The sequence below is a fragment of the Ictalurus furcatus genome, chromosome 1 (genome assembly GCF_023375685.1).
Source record: "Ictalurus furcatus strain D&B chromosome 1, Billie_1.0, whole genome shotgun sequence".
Lineage (NCBI taxonomy): Eukaryota > Metazoa > Chordata > Actinopteri > Siluriformes > Ictaluridae > Ictalurus > Ictalurus furcatus.
In genome coordinates, this window is record NC_071255.1 from 35,455,190 (window position 1) to 35,474,442 (window position 19,253).

Below are 19,253 nucleotides of genomic sequence, written 5' to 3' on the forward strand. Positions count from 1 at the left end.
TCTGATGGCATCGCGTTGCATTGCACTCGCCTCTAAGCTGAGGCTCTGGCCCCAATCCTGCTTCCTCCCAGATAATTACCCACTCAAGACAGGAAACGTCAAATTCATTTAGAGAGACAGCACGAGAAAGAGGAGGAGGAAGAGGAGGAGGGGCGCCCTGACGCCTGTACAGTCTGCAGCTAATTTCTGCAAAAATTAATTATGAAGGAAAAAGGGAGATGCTGTGAAGCGTGAACGCCTGCTATAAAATCCTTCACGTGCATGAGAGAGCGAGAGAGAGAGAGAGCGAGAGAGAGAGAGGCTTCATTTACATCGCCAACCAAATCTCATTTTCAGCTCAGACGTCCGACACAGATCGGATATCGATACATACGTCTGAACAGCTCGGACCTGATATAGGTCACTCGTCTGATTTTCCTGTTAGGTCAGCATCACCTCTATGCAAAGTTCGGACAAAATTCATCACTTGGCGCTCAATTGGCACACGTGAATCATAAAGGCTGGACAGCGAGTCTAGATGAAAGAAATCGTCTTAGTGAACTTTCGAGGTACACCACCATTCAGAGAAAAAAAAATAATCTAATAAATCCAGCTGTTAGAGAAACCCGGGCTGTGTACGAGGTGGGTTACAGCCACGGGAATCAGATATACGTCACAACGCCACAAACCAGACCTGAACCGAAGTGCATCGTATCAGAGCCGAGTGGATTCGTATCGGTGCTGAATTGAATTGCAACAGTGCTGAATCGAATGGAATCAGTGCTGAACCGAATCATATCTGTGCTGAATTAAATTTGATCAGTGCTAAATCGGATCGTTGGTGAATCGAATCGTACTGGGGCTGAATTGAATCATATCGGTGGTGAATCGAATCGTACTGGGTTGAATTGAATCATATCGGTGGTGAATCGAATCGTACTGGGGCTGAATTGAATCATATCGGTGGTGAATCGAATTGTACTGGGGCTGAATTGAATCATATCGGTGGTGAATCGAATCGTACTGGGGCTGAATTGAATCATATCGGTGGTGAATCGATTCGTACTGGGGCTGAATGGAATCATATTAGTGCTGAATTGAAAAGTATCGGTGGTGAATTGATTGATTGAATGATTGATTGATTAATTTAGCTTTATTGTCCACCAATGTGAAAATTCTCCTTTGGCTTCTCAAACACAAAAAAACCCCCACAGTTGAATCCCACCATATCAGTGCTGAATCGAATTTTATCGGCGCTAACTCGAATCGTATTGGTGCTGAGTTGAATTGCAACAGTGCTGAATTGAACAGTACTGGTGCTAAATTGAATCGTATAGGTGCTGAGTTGATTCGTATCAGTGCTGAATTGAATTGCATCAGTGCTGAATCGAATGGAATCAGTGCTGAACTGAATCATATCTGTGCTGAATTAAATTGCAACAGTGCTAAATAGAATCGTATCGGTCCTGAATCAAATCACATGAAATTATATTAGTGCTGAATTGAAAAGTATCAGTGCTGAATCGAATCGTATTGTATCAGTGCTGAACTGAATCGTATCGGTGCTGAATCAGATAGTACTGGTGCTAAATTGAATCATATCGGTGCTGAATCGAATCGCATCATTGCAGAATCTAATAATACTTGCTGAATCAATTGGAATTGCTGCTGAATTGAATCCTATTCATTCTGAATCGAAGTACATCAGCAAATAATATCAGCGCTGAATCAAATCGTATCACTGTTTAATCGAATCGAATCAGACAAGTAGTGGATTGAAGCGTACGGCATTGTTACTTGTTTAACTCATCGTTTTTGTAATGTATACCACGCATCAGGAAGCATATCGGATTGTCTAAAAGTAGGAGATTCACACCCCGGATTTTAAAGTATGAAAGTTGCTTTAATATTATTATTAATATTATTATTATTGACAAAGATGTCTTTCTGACTCTTTCTTATTCTTTACCTTATGTGAAAGGTTTGTGCTTGTACATTTACTGTTCGGTTAATTGTTTGAGAATTTCTATTTAATTCTTTACTTCCTGCTTCTTCCCTCAGGTTGTTTTTTAAAATATTTTTTTATTTGTAAAGCTCTCCCAAGTACAAATCCTTGACAGTACAGTACGAGGAGAACGTGGCATTTCCATCAGGGAAATCGTTTGGGGGGGAGGGGTAGGCGTGACTCCGGCTTTATCCTGCACACGCGAGAAGATAAGCAATCGGCGGTTTCTCCTCAATTCTTTAATTGCACTTCATCATTTCCTTTCCTTGCATCATTTCCTCGTGTCCCGGCTCCTCCCTTTGAAAAGGAGATGAAGGGAAGCTAGGAGAACATCCACTGAATGTATTCGCCGCGCGAGACGTCCCCCGCCCACTGCAGCGTCGCTTACGCACCAAATTAACTGGTTGCGAGTTGTTACCATAGAAACCATCGCGTATTAGAAAAAGTGCATTAATATAAAGTTGTGAACGATTAATCGGAAATGTCCGAGACTTTAAGAATCCAACTGCGATTCGTGTTTGTTTAATTATTAGTGAAATTGTACTTCTCGTCCTTGTATTATTCTTGTAGACTACAAAACACCAGAGGGTACAAAGAGTGTGTTGTGTGTGTGTGTGTGTGTGTGTCCTTGCTCTAGATGCCTCATCTCTCCACGCTTATTCTGAACACACTTTAAAGAATTGATGAAGGCAGACTTCAATCGATTCCTGGTTTACACTGTGACTCCGACTCGAAAATAAAATGACGTCCGTACAAGCCGTAAGCAAACTGTTGCCTTATCCTGCAAAGATTTCATACACGGCACAAGCCATATAACAAACGCTAAAAAGGCTACGTTAAGATGGAGGTCGTGGTTTTTTTTCCCAATGAGTGTATTCACATGAAATTTTCCCCAGACATCAGTATTAACTCAAGAAGACCGGAAATGTTCAGAATTCACAACATTAAATTCCATAAATAAAGTTGTGTGTAATAAAGTGGTACAGGACTTTGAACTTCCTAATTACGAGCACAATTATCAAAATCGAAAATAAATTTCTCATTCGGATTTTTCACAACAGTAAAATAAATAAATCAGATACGTCTGCTGCAACGGCTTGAGTTGCCATGCATGAGAAAACCAGCGCAATGCTCATTTAAAACCAGCTTAACAGTCCATTTAATAACTTCAAACCTATGGATGTCACCGCCGAATTAGAATAACTGTTATTAGCAACGTCTCACTTAACTAAAATAAAATAAATAAATAAATAAAAAATGAAGCAACATTAAAGTCAGTCAGTTCGCCTGAAGTGTTGTATTACTGCGATGCTGTGCCATTAATAAAGAATCAGTAAAGCAGTTCACTGACATAAAGCCAGCACATTTTATCCAGTAAACACCGCTCCTATACATCTACTTCATCCTGTAACGCAATGCCACGGTCTGCATCTGTTTATTTCTCCACATAACCGAATCCAGATTTAAAACTGAAGTGGGCGGGGCTTAAACTGGAAGGTTTTTTTTTTGTCCTGTTAAAACAAAACAAAAACAAAACAAAAACAAACCCCCGCAGAAGTCGAAACGTCAGCACGGTGTGCGAATTCCGTCTCGGACAGTTCGTCGACCTCAGCACGGTCATAACCGGACACAACTAGAGGTATTATTTTTGTTTCTCCCTTACCTGCTCACAATATTTGCCAAGTAATTTAGTTTCCAAAATATCAGCGAACCAGCGGCTTAATTTAAACCAGCACGACTTTAAACCAGGCGGTTACTAAGGATGAACGGATGTAAATAAACGTTAACGGACGCGGTGTGCATTTGTCCTGCGAGCGTCGTATTTGACCGCTCTCGTGAAAGTAAAAAAAAAAAAAAAAAAAAAAAAAAAAAATAAACAACAACTTGCTCGCGTGACGTTTTTGTCACGTCCTGCACGATTCCGGTCCGGATACTCACATCTAGTCTGAACCAGGTGCCCCGTGAATCTTTCAGGCAAACAGTGCACCTCCAAGTCTGAATATTCTGAATATCTGTTCCATCTCCAACATTCATTATCGCTATAATACCCTTTTTCTCTACTGATGCACCACTTTACCATGTAGCGAATTAACTGGTAATCATAGCCACGGGATATATACAGGCATTCATAACAGACCACGCGTTAAATCTGACTTGGAAAACATTCATTTAATCGCTCTGACGTACTGTATGTTAAAAACCGAAGCCTCAAGCTGAGCTCGGAGATCACGGCACCACGTGAACGGTGGGGGAAAACTGCAGACGTGGCAACCCTGTCGTGGTGATCTTTAACCTCTTTAAGTCAAAGATTATTACTCATTTATTCAACTCAGAGTACAGGTGGTAACTCTATTAGAGATCCACCCGTCCGTTTTCTGTAGCGCTGATCCTACACAGGGTCACGGCGGAGCCTGGAGCGTATCCCAGGGGACTCGGGGGACAAGGCCGGGGACACCCTGGATGGCGTGCCGGCCCATCACGGGGCACAATCACACACATTCACACACTACGGACAATTTAGACGTGCCAATCAACCTACAGTGCATGTCTGTGGACTGGGGGAGGAAACCGGGGTAACTGGAGGAAACCCCCAGAGCACCTGGAGGACATGCAAACCCCCCCACACACCGAGCGGAGGTGGGATTCGACCCCCAACCCCAGAGGAGTGAGGCAAGAGATTTAATTACATTTTAATTTCTGTAATTAGTAACTGAACCTTGTGTAATCCATGCGCTTTAGTATTTAGTAAGTGCATACTCTGGGCGGGATCACAATACTAGTGTGTAGCATCCACCTGGATGAAGTGACGGCAGCCATATTGCGCCAGAACGCCACCACACACCAGCTATTAGTGGAGAGGAGAGTGATGTAGTCAAATTCAGAGATGGGGATTACTGGGGGTCGTGATAGAGAAGGACCAATGGGGGAATTTCCATAAGTGTCCTGGGATTTTTAATGAACACAGAGAGTCAGGACCTCGGTCCGAAAGATGGCGTTTTTTTACAGTATCGTGTCCCCGTCATTATACTGGGGTATTAGGCCCCATAGAGGAAGTGGCCTCACTAATACCACTTCCTCCAGCAACCTTAGTTTTCCCCAGGAGATCTCCCATCCAGGTACTGGCCAGACTCAACCCTGCTTAGCTGCAGTGGGAAACCATGCAAGAACTGCTAGGAGATACGGTTTGGCAGAAATGTTGGGATTAACATGTTATTCAGTAGCTACAGTGAGACTGATAGGAATTGCGTTTAGGTAGCAGTGAGAGGAATTCAGTGGGAGAAATGCACGCAAGGCCATTTGATGAGGCATCACACACACACACACACATACAAACGCGCTCCATGCTGATCACTAGTGGGCGTGTTCTATCTTTAGTTTCCTGCCATGCTTCCACACGGCTAGTATGATATCCACACCAGCTAGCTGCAGAACGTCTACAAAACCACACATCTGACCAGAAATCAAACGTCTTCGCAATAAAACTGAAATTCCGGCGGGAAGTCGATCACGTATGAAAACAAAATACTTCTGTGTATGACCAGCTACGTATAGCGCGAGACTGAGCGAGCTCGAAACGACGATTCTACCGTTCGTCTACTTTTTTTTTTTTTCTCTCTCTTTTTAGACGCGTGAACAGTTGGATGTGCTGAATAAGACGGCGGAAACACCAGGAACGTTTGCGTGTGTGTAAATCGAACACCTGAAGCCCGCGGGAGCTGCGATTAAGAACAAACACCACCGATCATGTTCAGTCAAGAAAACAGAAACACGCCAGCGTCCTCCACTCCTTCACTTCACTTCACAGTCATTTGCTTTAAAGCTAAAGTTCACTCAACTTCGTCACGTCGGGATGGCCCGCCCACTTTGCGTCCCTAAAGCTCGCTTTACCTGTTCTCTCAGCTCTCGGGACACTTACGACTCGAATTTATTCCCACCAGAAGCGCACGTTAACAAGATGAATTCCCAGCAATAACCGGTGCTATCACTCATCATTCAGCGCATATATGAAGGTAAACTCAACCGATTTAGAAGAACCCATGCCGGTCCTGCTCTCCCAACACTCCCGTACGTGCACCAAACAAGCTCCGCCCACTGCCACAGCCCTTCATTTACCAGTCTCGCCGTCCAGACGAGCTCGCCCTGCTGCTGCCGGTTCTTAGAGCCGTCCGAGGCCTCTGAGTGCTCCGGAGACCAGGACGGGGAGCTTACGGCACTACGGCTGCTCCATCCAACCTGGCAGGGGCGGGAACCAGGACAAGGAGAGGGAGGAGGGCGGATGAGTGGAGCAGAAGAGTGAACAAAAACGCACAGCCAAATGATGAATCCAACAAGAAAGGAAAGAAAAAAAAATTAGCAGGCATATGAAAAACAGAAATAACAACAGGCATATACAGGCATTACATCAAACAAATGCAAACCATACCCGTCTAGGAGCTTGGGAAAAATCTGATCACATGACGAAATATGCAAAATTACCTCTAGTATTATGACCTTAGATTCCTTGTTCTTCAAATGAAACGGGACGCTCACTCGCAGCTGATCGTCGTCCCAGTGACTGAGAACGCCGGACTTTAATTTAAACTGCGAATCCCAGAACTTCACATACTATCAGATCATTTTCCTCAATAGACAAACGACCAAGTACACAATATTCTTGTGTCTCGTTTGTTTAACTGGGTTTTATCGATCATTTTTTAGGACTTGAGTGAAAATCTGATGTTTTAAAGTCATATTTATGCAGACATACGGAAAATTCGAAAGGGTTCACAAACTTTCAAGCACCACTGTAGTTGCACAATTACTATTACTTCATGTTTGTTGTTTTTTTTTGCATTTTTATCGATTTCGATTTTATACAATCACCTCACACACTTAAAACGCCTATATATGCATGTACACACACACACATATATATACATATATATATATAGGGGAATTTTTTTTACTGACCGGCACCAAAAGCGGTCAAAAGTAGGCGTAAACCTCTGAGGAGAACGAATCCAGGAACATCTAAATATTAAATCCAGGGTGATCTGCTCACTGGTGTGTAACTGTAATTTTGCCCCCGGAGTGAAACAGTACATTGGGCTGAGTCACTCTTTCCAGAGGCAGCGAGCTGACAGCAGGCCAGCGAGGCTAAATCCATTCAACACTCGACACGATGCTCCTCATTATCAAGTGTCAGCCCGTCTCCATGGCAGCGGCGGCGTCTATTTGCGTGTTTACTAAACAAAAGTGATTATCCCAGTGTGACAGCGGCGTGATGAATGCGCCGAGCGGACGGGAATTACGTATAAAGCGCCGTGGGGAGATTTGAGCTCGTTAGCGAGATGATCGGGGCACGGCTGTGTAATTACGCTCCGTAACGCAATCAGCACGGGGCTTGCGAAAAGTGTTTGAGCTTTTACGGATAACATATTAAAATAAATCGATAAGTAAATAAAAAAACAGGACGACTGAACGGCTCTACAGTTCGGAAACCCATCGTGTACAGATTTGTCCCAAACTACCAATTTTCATTTCAGGCACTTAATAAAACATGGCGTAATCTTCTCATACACATAATGCAGCTTAAAAGGGTTATAACAGGAGAAGAAACATGCAGACATGTATATATATATATATATATATATAAAATAAATAAATAAATAAAAATGCAAAAAGTATGTATCTATGTAACGTATGTACGGTATGAGGGTGAGGTGGGACAGGGGTTAGTAAGAAGAACAGGAACCAAATTCAAGCACATTAAATGTTAATATTAATACAGCAGACAATACGGTCAATATAAAGGACAGTGTGAGAGAAAAGGAAAGAAAAAAAAAAAAGAATGAATGATGAAGGAGCGGTATCGCTGAATAACGGCCGTGCAAAGCGGAACGAGGGAAACGTTTTGCTCCGTCTCCAACCATCTCACTTTTTCCATTAAATACCAATCTGGCTCTTTATGCAACTAAATGCATGAGAGATCATTAAGTTTTCTCGTCGGAGGGAACGCAGAAAGCAGCAAGAAACTCTTCCTTTATTCTCTTCAAAACTCGCTGTACCCAAAAAACATCCCAGCTGCTGAAACCACAGCTGTTAGAGTAGCCCAATCCTCACCATGAAGGACACCGTGTCCAGAAAATAGTCACGAAACACATCAAATTGACATGTTGGCACTACTGATGCTTTTATGAATACCAATAAGTAACCATTTAATAGAGTCTAAAACGCCGTGTAGAACCGACCAATCAGGGGAAGGGAAGCAAGCTGATGAGCGGTCGCGTCATCGTATACACGTGGCACATCCAAAACCGGACCGTTCCTCAAGCTTGATGTAATCTTCTGAACGCCGGTATTTCATCACGCTCCATATTCGACGGCGTTAAAATAAATAAATAAATATATAAATAGAAAGAAATCCGATTCATTAGTGAGGGCAATCATGAAGAAGTGAGTTCTGTATCACTTAAACTCGAATAAACGAATAAAACATTTCGCCATGTAAACCAACCCGCTGAATGTATTTTTAAAGTCTCGACGCTTGTTGGTCAGATTTCTCGCAAAAAAAAAAAGACGTTCACGTTTCGTATGTTACGTTTTGTAAGGGAGAAAAAACATCACCATATCCCACTGAGTTTTTATTTACGGCGTTTGGCAGACGCCCTTATCCAGAGCGTCTTAAGTTTATTTCATTTATACAACTGAGAAGTTGAGGGTTAAGGGCCTTGCCCAAGGGCCCAACAGTGGGAGCTTGGCAGTGCTGGGGTTTGAACTCACATCAGTAGTCCAGGGTTAGGGTTGACCACTGAGCTAGCACTGCCAAGCTGTGCCAAGAAATAGCTATTGGCGCAAATACCAACTGGTGCAAAAGATAAATGTTTGTGCTGTTGTTGGGGGATCGGGAGTCTAAGTCCTGATGACGCCACAGCCTGTCGTGACCTGGAGTCTAAGAGAGCTGGTCATGCTCTACGAGTTGGAAGAATGTCCTTCCTGTCTCCCGTCAATCAGCGCGACGCTAACCAAACGTCCGTCGGCTCTTGTACGCAGAACAGGAAGTCATGTGCTAGCATTCACCGTCAAGCAAACATTTCCAACCTCTCCTCTGCCTGAAATCCAAGATCATCGTTCCTGCTTCAAAAAAAAAACCCTACGATAACCTAGTAATCACTCGCATCAAAGACTCAGACGTCCCAGATGACTTGGACCAGCATCAGTCTGCCGACCGGGCAAATAGATCGACTCTATTAGCATGCTGCCGTCTCCAACATGGAAAAGCCCAACAGGTACATCTGGATGCTCTTCGTTGGCTACAGCTCGGTGTTTAAATCTATCGTACCAAGCCAGCTGATCAACAAACTTCATGCGTTCGGACTAACTCCCTCCATGTGCAGCTGGTTACCGGACTTTCCTACCATTTCCCCCCCAGTCAGAGCGGTTGGACAAGCATACATCCTCTACCTTAACTTTGAGTACCGGTGTGCCACAAGGATGTGTGCTAAGCCCCGTCCTTTATGCATATTTTTATTTTTTTTAACCCATGACTGTCAAACTACCCACGACTCGAACATTCTCATAAAATTTGCAGACGATACGACATACGACGACAATGAAGCTGCATACAGGGAGGAGGTTCAGAACCTGACGGCGTGGTCTTAAACATCAAAAAGACCGCAGAAATGATTGTGGATTTTAGAACCACTAAAAAGATCACCCACAGTCCAGTAACTACCAAAGAAGAGGTCGAGGAGAGAGTGCGCATCTACAAGTCCCTGGGAGTTACCATCACAGAGGATCAACACCGCAGGTAAGGTATAGCAGGCAAACTACAACACCACCTCTACCGTCTGAGAAGGCTACGGAGCGCTAACCTCGACCAGAAGCTGTTGGTTTTCTATTTCTATACATGCACTATCCAGAGCATCCTGACTAACTGTATGATAGCCTGGTATAGCAGCTGTACTAAAGCTGCTAAAAGCCCTGCAGCAGGTCGTAAAAACAGCACAGGACATCACTTCGTAAGACTCGCTGTTTGAGAAGGGCCGAGAACATCATCAAGGACATCACTCCTCCTTGTCGTTACTTGTTTAAGCTCCTCCCATCAGGCAGGCGCTTCAGATCAACCCGTTTCCGCACAAACAGTGCCTCGTTCCGTGCCTCGTTGTCCAATCGTAATTCTTTCCGCTATAATACATTCTTGCGCAGTGGGGGAGTGGGGAATTAACGCATGACCAGCCCAAGAAGAAAAACTCAGAATAACCAAGAACCAGTATCATCCATTATGTAAAATATTAGCAGAACATGATACAAGGTAAATAAATTATTTGGGGTTTTTTTTTTTTTTTTTTTGGGGCCATACAACCAAGACCAAGAGAAATTTAAGCATCAGATAGCACAGCTTTGTTAAGGACGTTAAGGTCAGAAGGAAAGGTCGGTCGCTGTACACAACCATGGGATTAGCTAAAGGTTAAAGGTCAAGCTCACTGGGCTAACAGCAACCTAGCGGTTGTTAGCACAGAAGTTTGATCCATGAGCTAGCATTAGCGGGGGGTTTTATGATCGTAACTTCTGATCATAAAACAGCTCCTGCGTTCTACATATCAACAGATCAACGGTCTAAACCGTAAGTATGTGGAAATGACATAAAATAACAATAAAATAAGATCACGCTACAAAATTCAGGCTCCTCTGGGCATTACAAAAGGAAGTCGGCGGGGGAGAATCTCATCTGCACAACAAGACGTGTTGAGGCACTCTCGTCCTCACTCGCACATCCCCAAAGCCCAACAAGCACACACTCGCATGAGAATACAGAGGACTGCACATAGCCACACATACACACACCAAACAGGAAAGGCCAGCTGGACCCCACAAGAGGTGACCACCCTTTAAATTTCACAAGACTGGGAAGGAGCATCCTCCAGAGGAAAGCAGAGGGGAAGGAGGGTGAGATTTCACCATACTGCCGATTCTCATCGAGGGCTATACGCACAGCCACGGCAGAGCCCGTCAAATAAATTACAACCTTTCTCCACGTCAAACAAGGTTTTCGAAGAAGACACCTGAAAAACAACAACAACCTCTAATCTCTGGTTTCTCGAGAAACCCGGCACAGAGATCCCGTGCCGCCGAGTTTAATTTTCAATTTCTGACGGCTTGGCCGGTTCTAAAAGAAGAGCACTCAGCATCCTTCCCTGTTCCCAAGCTCGGAGTGGAAATGGGTTTGTGTTGTGCTTTCCAGCTCAGTGAACAGCGATCCGAATTATACACCTCCAAAAAGACTCCTTTATTTTCCCCGAGCATCAAACCCTTGGCAGCAGTGCCAATTCCCATCCCCCTACTCTGAGGGGTTATTCAGAGTTATGCACTCCAGAGTGAGCGAGGATAGGGGAGGAGTGCCGGGGTGCTGGGGGGTGGGGTGCTACCGAGAATGAGCGCAAAAGAGGGAGAGCAAAAGAGAGAGAGAGAGAGAGAGAGAGAGAGAGAGAGAGAGAGAGAGAGAAGCAGAGCAAGAAAGAGTGAAAGCACAGAAGAACAGCTAAAGCCTTTTGACATTAATTAATATACCCTCCGCACTGGTACTAATCATTGTGACTGTGCAAAGGAATAATTACCGCGCAGCTGCAAAGCTGAATCGGAGACAGAGGATCTATCAAAAACGCGAAGAAGAACGAGGATCTCGGCTTCATCGCGCGCTTACCTGCTTCGCTCTGGGCCTTCCTGGAGAAAACTTCCTCTTGGAGATGGCTGGCTTTCCCATTCCGATCTTTGGGGTGAGGGGGAAGAATGCAGCTGTGGGAACACCGGGGCTGTACCCGGGCGTATTGTGGCCATGCGTGGGGGTCTCTCTGGGTGAGGCCTCTGTAGAGAAGGGCGACTGGCAGAGCTTGATCGAGCCATCAGGGGAAAATGCTGGAGAGCGTTTAAGGCTTTGTACCTTGTCTTCCGTGGCAGGAGAGCTGAAGCCTGAGAAGCTGAGCTCGCTGCCTGGCGTAGTATCCATCTCCAGGGTTGGACTGCTCCCTGTGCCCAGTGGAATGCTGACCTCCTCAGGCAAAGCTAGCTCAGACGCGACCTCGTCTTCCTCCTCCTTTGCCTCCACCGGTTGCTCTGGCTCCTTCTCTAGTCCCTGCCCGACATCCTCCGCTAAGTCCGAAACCGACAAGTCTTGAACATTCTCAACGCACTCCTCTGGAGCTGAACAACCTAAATCCATGGGCTCCTCCATGGCCGGTGAGGAAGGCTCACGGTGGGATTCTTTGGTAGGTGAAGTGAGTAGGCCTTTCGGAGCGTCCACCATATTTGGTTCCACCTCAGCTTGCTCAGGCTCAGGCGTGATCTCTTGCTCCTTCCCCGTTTCCATTGGTGTGATAGCATCGTGCGATTCCTCGTCGTCTTGGTCCACCACAGCAGCACAACACTGGGAAGCAAGTGGAGATGCTAAAGCAGACGAGCCCTCGGTCAAAGTAACGGTCACCTGGATCTCCTGAGCAGGCTCTACAGCTGAAAAAGGGGCAGAACAAGACGATTAGAGCATTCCAATTCGTTCAATTTGAATTAATTAAGCATTTTAGTCGTCAGACATGCCGCACATCAAGAAAAACAGTTCTACGGATACGTTCTCAAGTCCCTGTGAGGCAACAACACGAGCAGGCAACTTGAGATGGTTATTAAGAGTTCTAAAGAGGTTCTACCTGAAACACATTGGTATATATGGAGCCATGAGAGACAAATCAGAGAAAGCTTTACGGTTTCAGATTTAAATTAAGATTACGCAATAAAAGTCATCAATCCATATGACAGTCAGAAGGTTCAGTAGAATACATCTACATTCTTAAACTAAGAGTTCCTCAATAGCTCCTAAAAGGGCTGTAGTGATAATGAAAAGCGCTGGTTTTAGCGCGACACACAGCATGTTTACAGGTTCCGGCTGATAGACACACCGAGTAAGGCCTTTGTTTTTAGATCTTTTTTTTTTTTTTAAATAAAAGTCTATTAGCAAAGACATCATGAACTCGGTTTTGCAGTCATGGATACAGACCGAGGCCAGAACCCAGATGCACTAGCCAAACGATTCTTCAGCGATTTAACGTTTTAAAAGATTACCCAAGAACCACTCCACAAAGGCCGTGTCCAATCTCGATCCAGCTCGTGCGCTAATATTTAGACGGTCAGAAGGTCTTGAGAAGACACAGCTAGCTAGATTAACTGAGATTACTGTTAGAGCTCAAACGTCATGGTGTAGATATAATTTAAAAAAAAAAAAAAAACAACAACAAGAACAACAACGAGGGTAAATCTGCCCTCTGAAAACTCCATTTTCACCCTCATGGTACGGATATGAGGAAACAGCTGTTGGAAAGCACAAGTGGATGATTGTCATGTGATCTTCAGCATTCCAAGATGGCAGAACTATTAGCGATGCGGTTATCTGTACCGCTGAGGTGTGAATCACGAGCCGGATCTCGCGGGACATACGTTAACGCAGATCTTTAATGTATAACGTACTGTACAGGCAGTACTGTGTGCCAGAAAGCGTGGTTTAGGCTCATGTTGTCAAAACTACGTAAAGGTCAGGGGTCACCCAGTGTACATCATCGGCATATTGCTCTCTGTCGTTTTTGCATTTCGACGTACACGGTACACACATTTTGTTGCTGTTGTTTTTTTTTTTATTACCCATGCTAGCATGAACTACCATGAAGTGAAGGGAAACCCGGGGAAAACAGAAGTGTGTCACCAAATCGAAAACTAAAATCAGCCACCTGATGGAGACTCTTTTGGTTCTTCAGGAACAGGAAGTGCAGCGCTATCCGGCTCCAGCGAAACCGAGACGTCCTCTTCGACAGCCATGAAAGCTCCTGTAACGGCAAGGAAAACACCCAGCTGACGCAACGGATTTTATCCGGGCAAAACCTTGAGTAAAAATTATTATTATTTTATTTTTTTTAAAAGGCTTGTTGGTTGTTTTTTTTTTCCTCCCCCAGCTAATCATGTTGTGTCGAATTTGTTTATAAGGAAACCCTGTGGTGCTACTACTATCATTAAATTCCAACCTTATGACTCCGCGTTTAAAACCTTGGCAAAGTGGTTGGGCTGCATTCCAGGAAATGCTGGGGTTTGAATAATGTGTGGTATGTAATATTTTCAGGTCAACGAGAAGATAATTTAATTGGCAGTGCGCGTGCGAGCAGCGCTCGGCTCGAAACGCCAGACGGATGCGTTTTTAAACTCGATTCCTGCACTGCTTCGGTGAAGAGCCTGGGCGCCGGCTTTGTAGTTAATAAATCTGAGAGCGACTAGAAGCGTTTTAATGTGCAGTTTTTACTCGGTGGTAAAATAAATAAATAAATAAATAAATAAACAAATAAACAAACATAAGCAAGGAATTGGGTCATGCTGTCTTAGGAAAACAACCCATGATGCAGTGGTGCGATGAAGCAGCGTTACTGTTACCACCCAAAAGTTGATTCTTTTCCTATAAAATCGACCCTTTCTGACCAATCAGAACAGCGAATACACAGTGCCGTGGTATAAAGAGAAATAAATTATGACGCAGACTAAAAAAAAAACAAAACAAACCTATTATTTCTGGTGTGATATCGGATAGCCAAGTGTATTAACGATGAACTCCAAACACGCCCACAATCACAACGGACTTAAATAGTCTCTCAGATTTGCTCAATACTGCTGCTCGTTCTCCCAGCCATCTCTCTCTCTCTCTCTCTCACTGCTTCACGACGAGCACTAACGGCGCAACCCATCGAGGCAGGCATCACCATGGCAACATATTCGCCCGTGCCATACTTGTTAGACCGAGCTGATATGATGCCCGCTGGGAAGAAACCAAGTTCATAAACAAACACTGGCTGTGCTGTTAGCTCTTAATTTAACTCCCGTACCCAAAGCAGAGCTTCCAGGAAATGGGAAGGGAGAGAAAGAGAGAGAGAGAAAGAGAGAGAGAGGGAGGAAAATAAGGCTCATAAATCAAAAAGGAGCATTTAATATAGTCGATGTACACAGCCTTCAGGCAGAGTTGGGTTTAAGAAAATCAGATTAAGCATTAATAAACATGTGTCTCAGAATAAACGGAGCTGTATGAAAGCGTAGCGTGCGAGCGGATTTCTGCGGGTCTCTCGAACAAGCATCGTAAATAATCACGAGAGTGACGCGATGACGGACATCATGGCATCACCGTCTCCGGCGTTGATGTCGTGTACAGCGGTGAAATGAATTACACGAGGCGTAAGGGTTCACCCGGAGAGCCGTGGACACGACGGCGGGCCTTGTGGAGGTCACGGATTCAAAAATAATGAAGTAATAGTCCTCCCTGTTGCAGACACGAAAACGTAAAAGAAACGTTTTTACCGAAAATCTCACAAACTGTCTGAAGCACACAATCGTATGCTTCAGCTTTAACAAATTTCCCTTCACTGGAACTAAGAAACCACACACTGCTCCAGCATGACGATGCTGCTCCATGAAGACGTGGCGCGTGAAGGTTGGAAGAAGGAAGAAGAACTCGAGCGTCCTGTACAGATCCCTGTCCTCAACCCTACTGAACACCTTTGGGATGAACTGGAACTGGAGCTTCCTCACATCGACATTACTAACGCTCTCGTAGCTGAATGAAAACTCATCCCCACAGCCACGCCCCGAAATCTATTGGAAAGCCTTCCCGGAAGAGTGGAGCGCAGTATAACAGGAACGGGACGTTCAACAAGCACGTACGAGTTTTTTGGCTATACAGTGCATTCGAGTGCAGTTCTGACAGGTTATCACCGCTGGATTCTCTTCAAAGAGAAAGTGAGACAGAACTTTTGAATAAAAGCCTGGGTTTGTGTGGTTAGAGAATGTATGTGCACCTGCAGAGGCAGAACAGAAACAGACAGACATGAGAGAGAGAGAGAGAGAGGGGGGGGGGGGGGTGAGAGAGAGGGAGAGCGAGAGAGAGGGGGTGAGAGGGGGTGAGAGAGAGGGAGAGAGAGAGGGGGGGTGTGAGAGAGAGGGAGAGCGAGAGAGAGAGAGAGAGAGGGGGTGAGAGAGAGCGAGAGAGAGAGAGAAAGAGAGGGAGAGCGAGAGAGGGAGAGTGAGAGAGGGAGAGCGAGAGAGGGAGAGTGAGAGAGGGAGAGTGAGAGGGAGGGAGAGCGAGAGAGAGGGAGGGAGAGCGAGAGAGAGGGAGGGAGAGGGAGAGCGAGAGAGAGGGAGAGCGAGAGAGAGGGAGAGAGAGGGAGAGCGAGAGGGGGTGAGAGAGAGGGAGAGAGAGAAAGAGAGAGAGGGGGGTGAGAGAGAGGGGGGGTGAGAGGGGGGGTGAGAGAGAGGGAGAGAGAGAAAGAGAGAGAGGGGGGTGAGAGAGAGGGGGGGTGAGAGAGAGGGGGGGTGAGAGAGAGCAAGAGAGGGAGAGCGAGAGAGAGCGAGAGAGGGAGAGCGAGAGGGAGAGCGAGAGAGAGAGAGGGAGAGCGAGAGAGAGAGCTGCATGGCAGTGATTTGAAGCGGTAGACGGTGATGACGGTGTGGTGAAAAACGCAGTGTTTTACAGTGCACAGTGATGAAAGCCCTGTCAACAGTGCATGCTGCTATTTACAACCCAGGAGGAAGAAGCACAGCTTACTGTACATCTCTCCCTAACACACACACACACACACACACACACACACACCCCGAGAAGGAAAGAAGGAGAGAGAGAGAGGCAGACACATCACACGTTTCATCCTACACGTATCTAAACATAAACATGATATGGGAGTTTTTAAGGATCTTATGAAGGAAAGCTTCATCAGACATCACTGAGGTCCTGATCAGGAGACAGAGCTTACAGGAGATGAACGCTCTTACATCAGATTCAGGATTTTGCACACGGCCGAGTAGGCGGAAACTGATACCTTCTTATTGTCGTTTGCAGACTTTGCAGAAATTTGGTTAAAGTTGCAAATTGTTTAAAGGCGAGGCTTTTTCTTCTCTCCATCACTGGTTTCACACACATGCAGACGCAGAGGACAGAGCTACTGAAGCTGATGTCTTAGGATTAAACATTACTTTGTAAAGAACAACAAGAGACAAAGACCGGGAGAGAGAGAGACCGGGAGAGAGAGACCGGGAGAGAGAGACCGGGAGAGAGAGAGACCGGGAGAGAGAGAGACCGGGAGAGAGAGACCGGGAGAGAGAGAGACCGGGAGAGAGAGAGACCGGGAGAGAGAGACCGGGAGAGAGAGAGACCGGGAGAGAGAGAGACCGGGAGAGAGAGACCGGGAGAGAGAGAGAAATAATAAGACTCAATGAGAGAGAGAATCAGACAATTATAGAGACAGCAAGCGAGACAATGAGAGAGAGAGGCGCAAAGAGAGAGGTGCTCTAACCCTGCCCACCACCATAACTCCACCCACCACCATAAACACCCACCCACCCTAACCCCACCCATCATCATAAACACCCACCAAAACACCAACCCACCTTAACCCCGCCTACCATCAACACCTCCCTATATTCCTGTGTTACCATTAACGTATAACGATGCTGCATCTAGTTATTCATTTTTCTACATATTTATTTTATTTTGCTATTTTTAAAATAACTATTTACTGTGTTTTATTCAATTCCTACTTCTCTTGGTCTGCTGTTGTAGATTACTCTGGCAATACAAAAAAAATGTTTTGTCATACCAATAAAGCACACACTGAATTGAAACTGAACTGAATTGAGAGAGAGAGAGAGAGTCACGATGAGAGAGAGAGTGAGACAGCGAGTCACGATGAGAGAGAGAGAGTGAGACAGCGAGTCACGATAAGAGAGAGAGAGTGAGACAGCGAGTCACGATGAGAGAGAGAGAGTGAGACAGCGAGTCACGATGAGAGAGAGAGAGACAGCGAGTCACGATGAGAGAGAGAGAGACAGCGAGTCACGATGAGAGAGACAGCGAGTCACGATGAGAGAGAGAGTGAGAGAGAGAGAGAATGAGACAGCGAGTCACGATGAGAGAGAGAGAGACTGCAAGTCACGAAGAGAGAGAGAGTGAGACAGCGAGTCACGATGAGAGAGAGTGAGAGAGAGAGAGAATGAGACAGCGAGTCACGATGAGAGAGAGAGAGACTGCAAGTCACGAAGAGAGAGAGAGTGAGACAGCGAGTCACGATGAGAGAGAGTGAGACAGCAAGTCACGATGAGAGCGAGAGAGTGAGACAGCGAGTCACGATGAGAGAGAGAGACAGCAAGTCACGATGAGAGAGAGAGACAGCAAGTCACGATGAGAGAGAGAGACAGCAAGTCACGATGAGAGAGAGAGAGAGAGACAGCGAGTCACAATGAGAGAGAGAGAGTGAGACAGCGAGTCACGATGAGAGAGAGAGAGTGAGACAGCGAGTCACGATGAGAGAGAGTGAGACAGCGAGTCACGATGAGAGAGAGAGAGAGACAGCGAGTCACGATGAGAGAGAGAGAGACAGCGAGTCACGATGAGAGAGAGAGAGAGAGAGACAGCGAGTCACGATGAGAGAGAGAGAGACAGCGAGTCACGATGAGAGAGAGAGACAGCGAGTCACGATGAGAGAGAGTGAGACAGCGAGTCACGATGAGAGAGAGAGACAGCGAGTCACGATGAGAGAGAGAGAGAGAGACAGCGAGTCACGATGAGAGAGAGAGAGTGAGACAGCGAGTCACAATGAGAGAGAGAGACAGCGAGTCACGATGAGAGAGAGAGAGACAGCAAGTCACGATGAGAGAGAGAGAGACAGCGAGTCACGATGAGAGAGAGAGAGACAGCGAGTCACGATGAGAGAGAGAGAGACAGCGAGTCACGATGAGAGAGAGAGAGACAGCGAGTCACGATGAGAGAGAGAGAGACAGCGAGTCACGATGAGAGAGAGAGAGAGAGACAGCGAGTCACGATGAGAGAGAGAGAGTGAGACAGCGAGTCACAATGAGAGAGAGAGACAGCGAGTCACGATGAGAGAGAGAGAGACAGCGAGTCACGATGAGAGAGAGAGAGACAGCGAGTCACGACGAGAGAGAGAGAGTGAGACAGCGAGTCACGATGAGAGAGAGAGAGACAGCGAGTCACGATGAGAGAGAGAGAGAGACAGCGAGTCACGATGAGAGAGAGAGAGACAGCGAGAAACAGAGAGAGAGAGAGAGACAGACAGTGGAAGTAAGTGAAGGACAAAGAGAGACAGATTTCCAACTTTATACATTTGAAAGAACGCAGGCTAATAATGAATTCTCTGAAGGAAAATACAACATATTTAAAGCGAGTGTAAATAATTCTGATGTTGGTCTATAACGAGCGGTGAGGGAG

General features: G+C 45.7%; 1 protein-coding gene across 1 annotated transcript in view; it reads right to left on the minus strand.

Moving 5' to 3' along the window:
* The window catches only part of kmt2ca (lysine (K)-specific methyltransferase 2Ca), a 196,657-nt gene that overhangs the window by 67,245 nt on the left and 110,159 nt on the right, over positions 1 to 19,253 (minus strand). Inside the window, exons 13-15 of the mRNA XM_053624820.1 lie at positions 13,732 to 13,827; positions 11,667 to 12,469; positions 6,098 to 6,217 (exon numbers count right to left, since the gene is read on the minus strand). Of these exons, the coding sequence (XP_053480795.1) occupies positions 6,098 to 6,217; positions 11,667 to 12,469; positions 13,732 to 13,827 (1,019 nt within the window). The remainder of the gene's footprint in view (positions 1 to 6,097; positions 6,218 to 11,666; positions 12,470 to 13,731; positions 13,828 to 19,253) is intronic.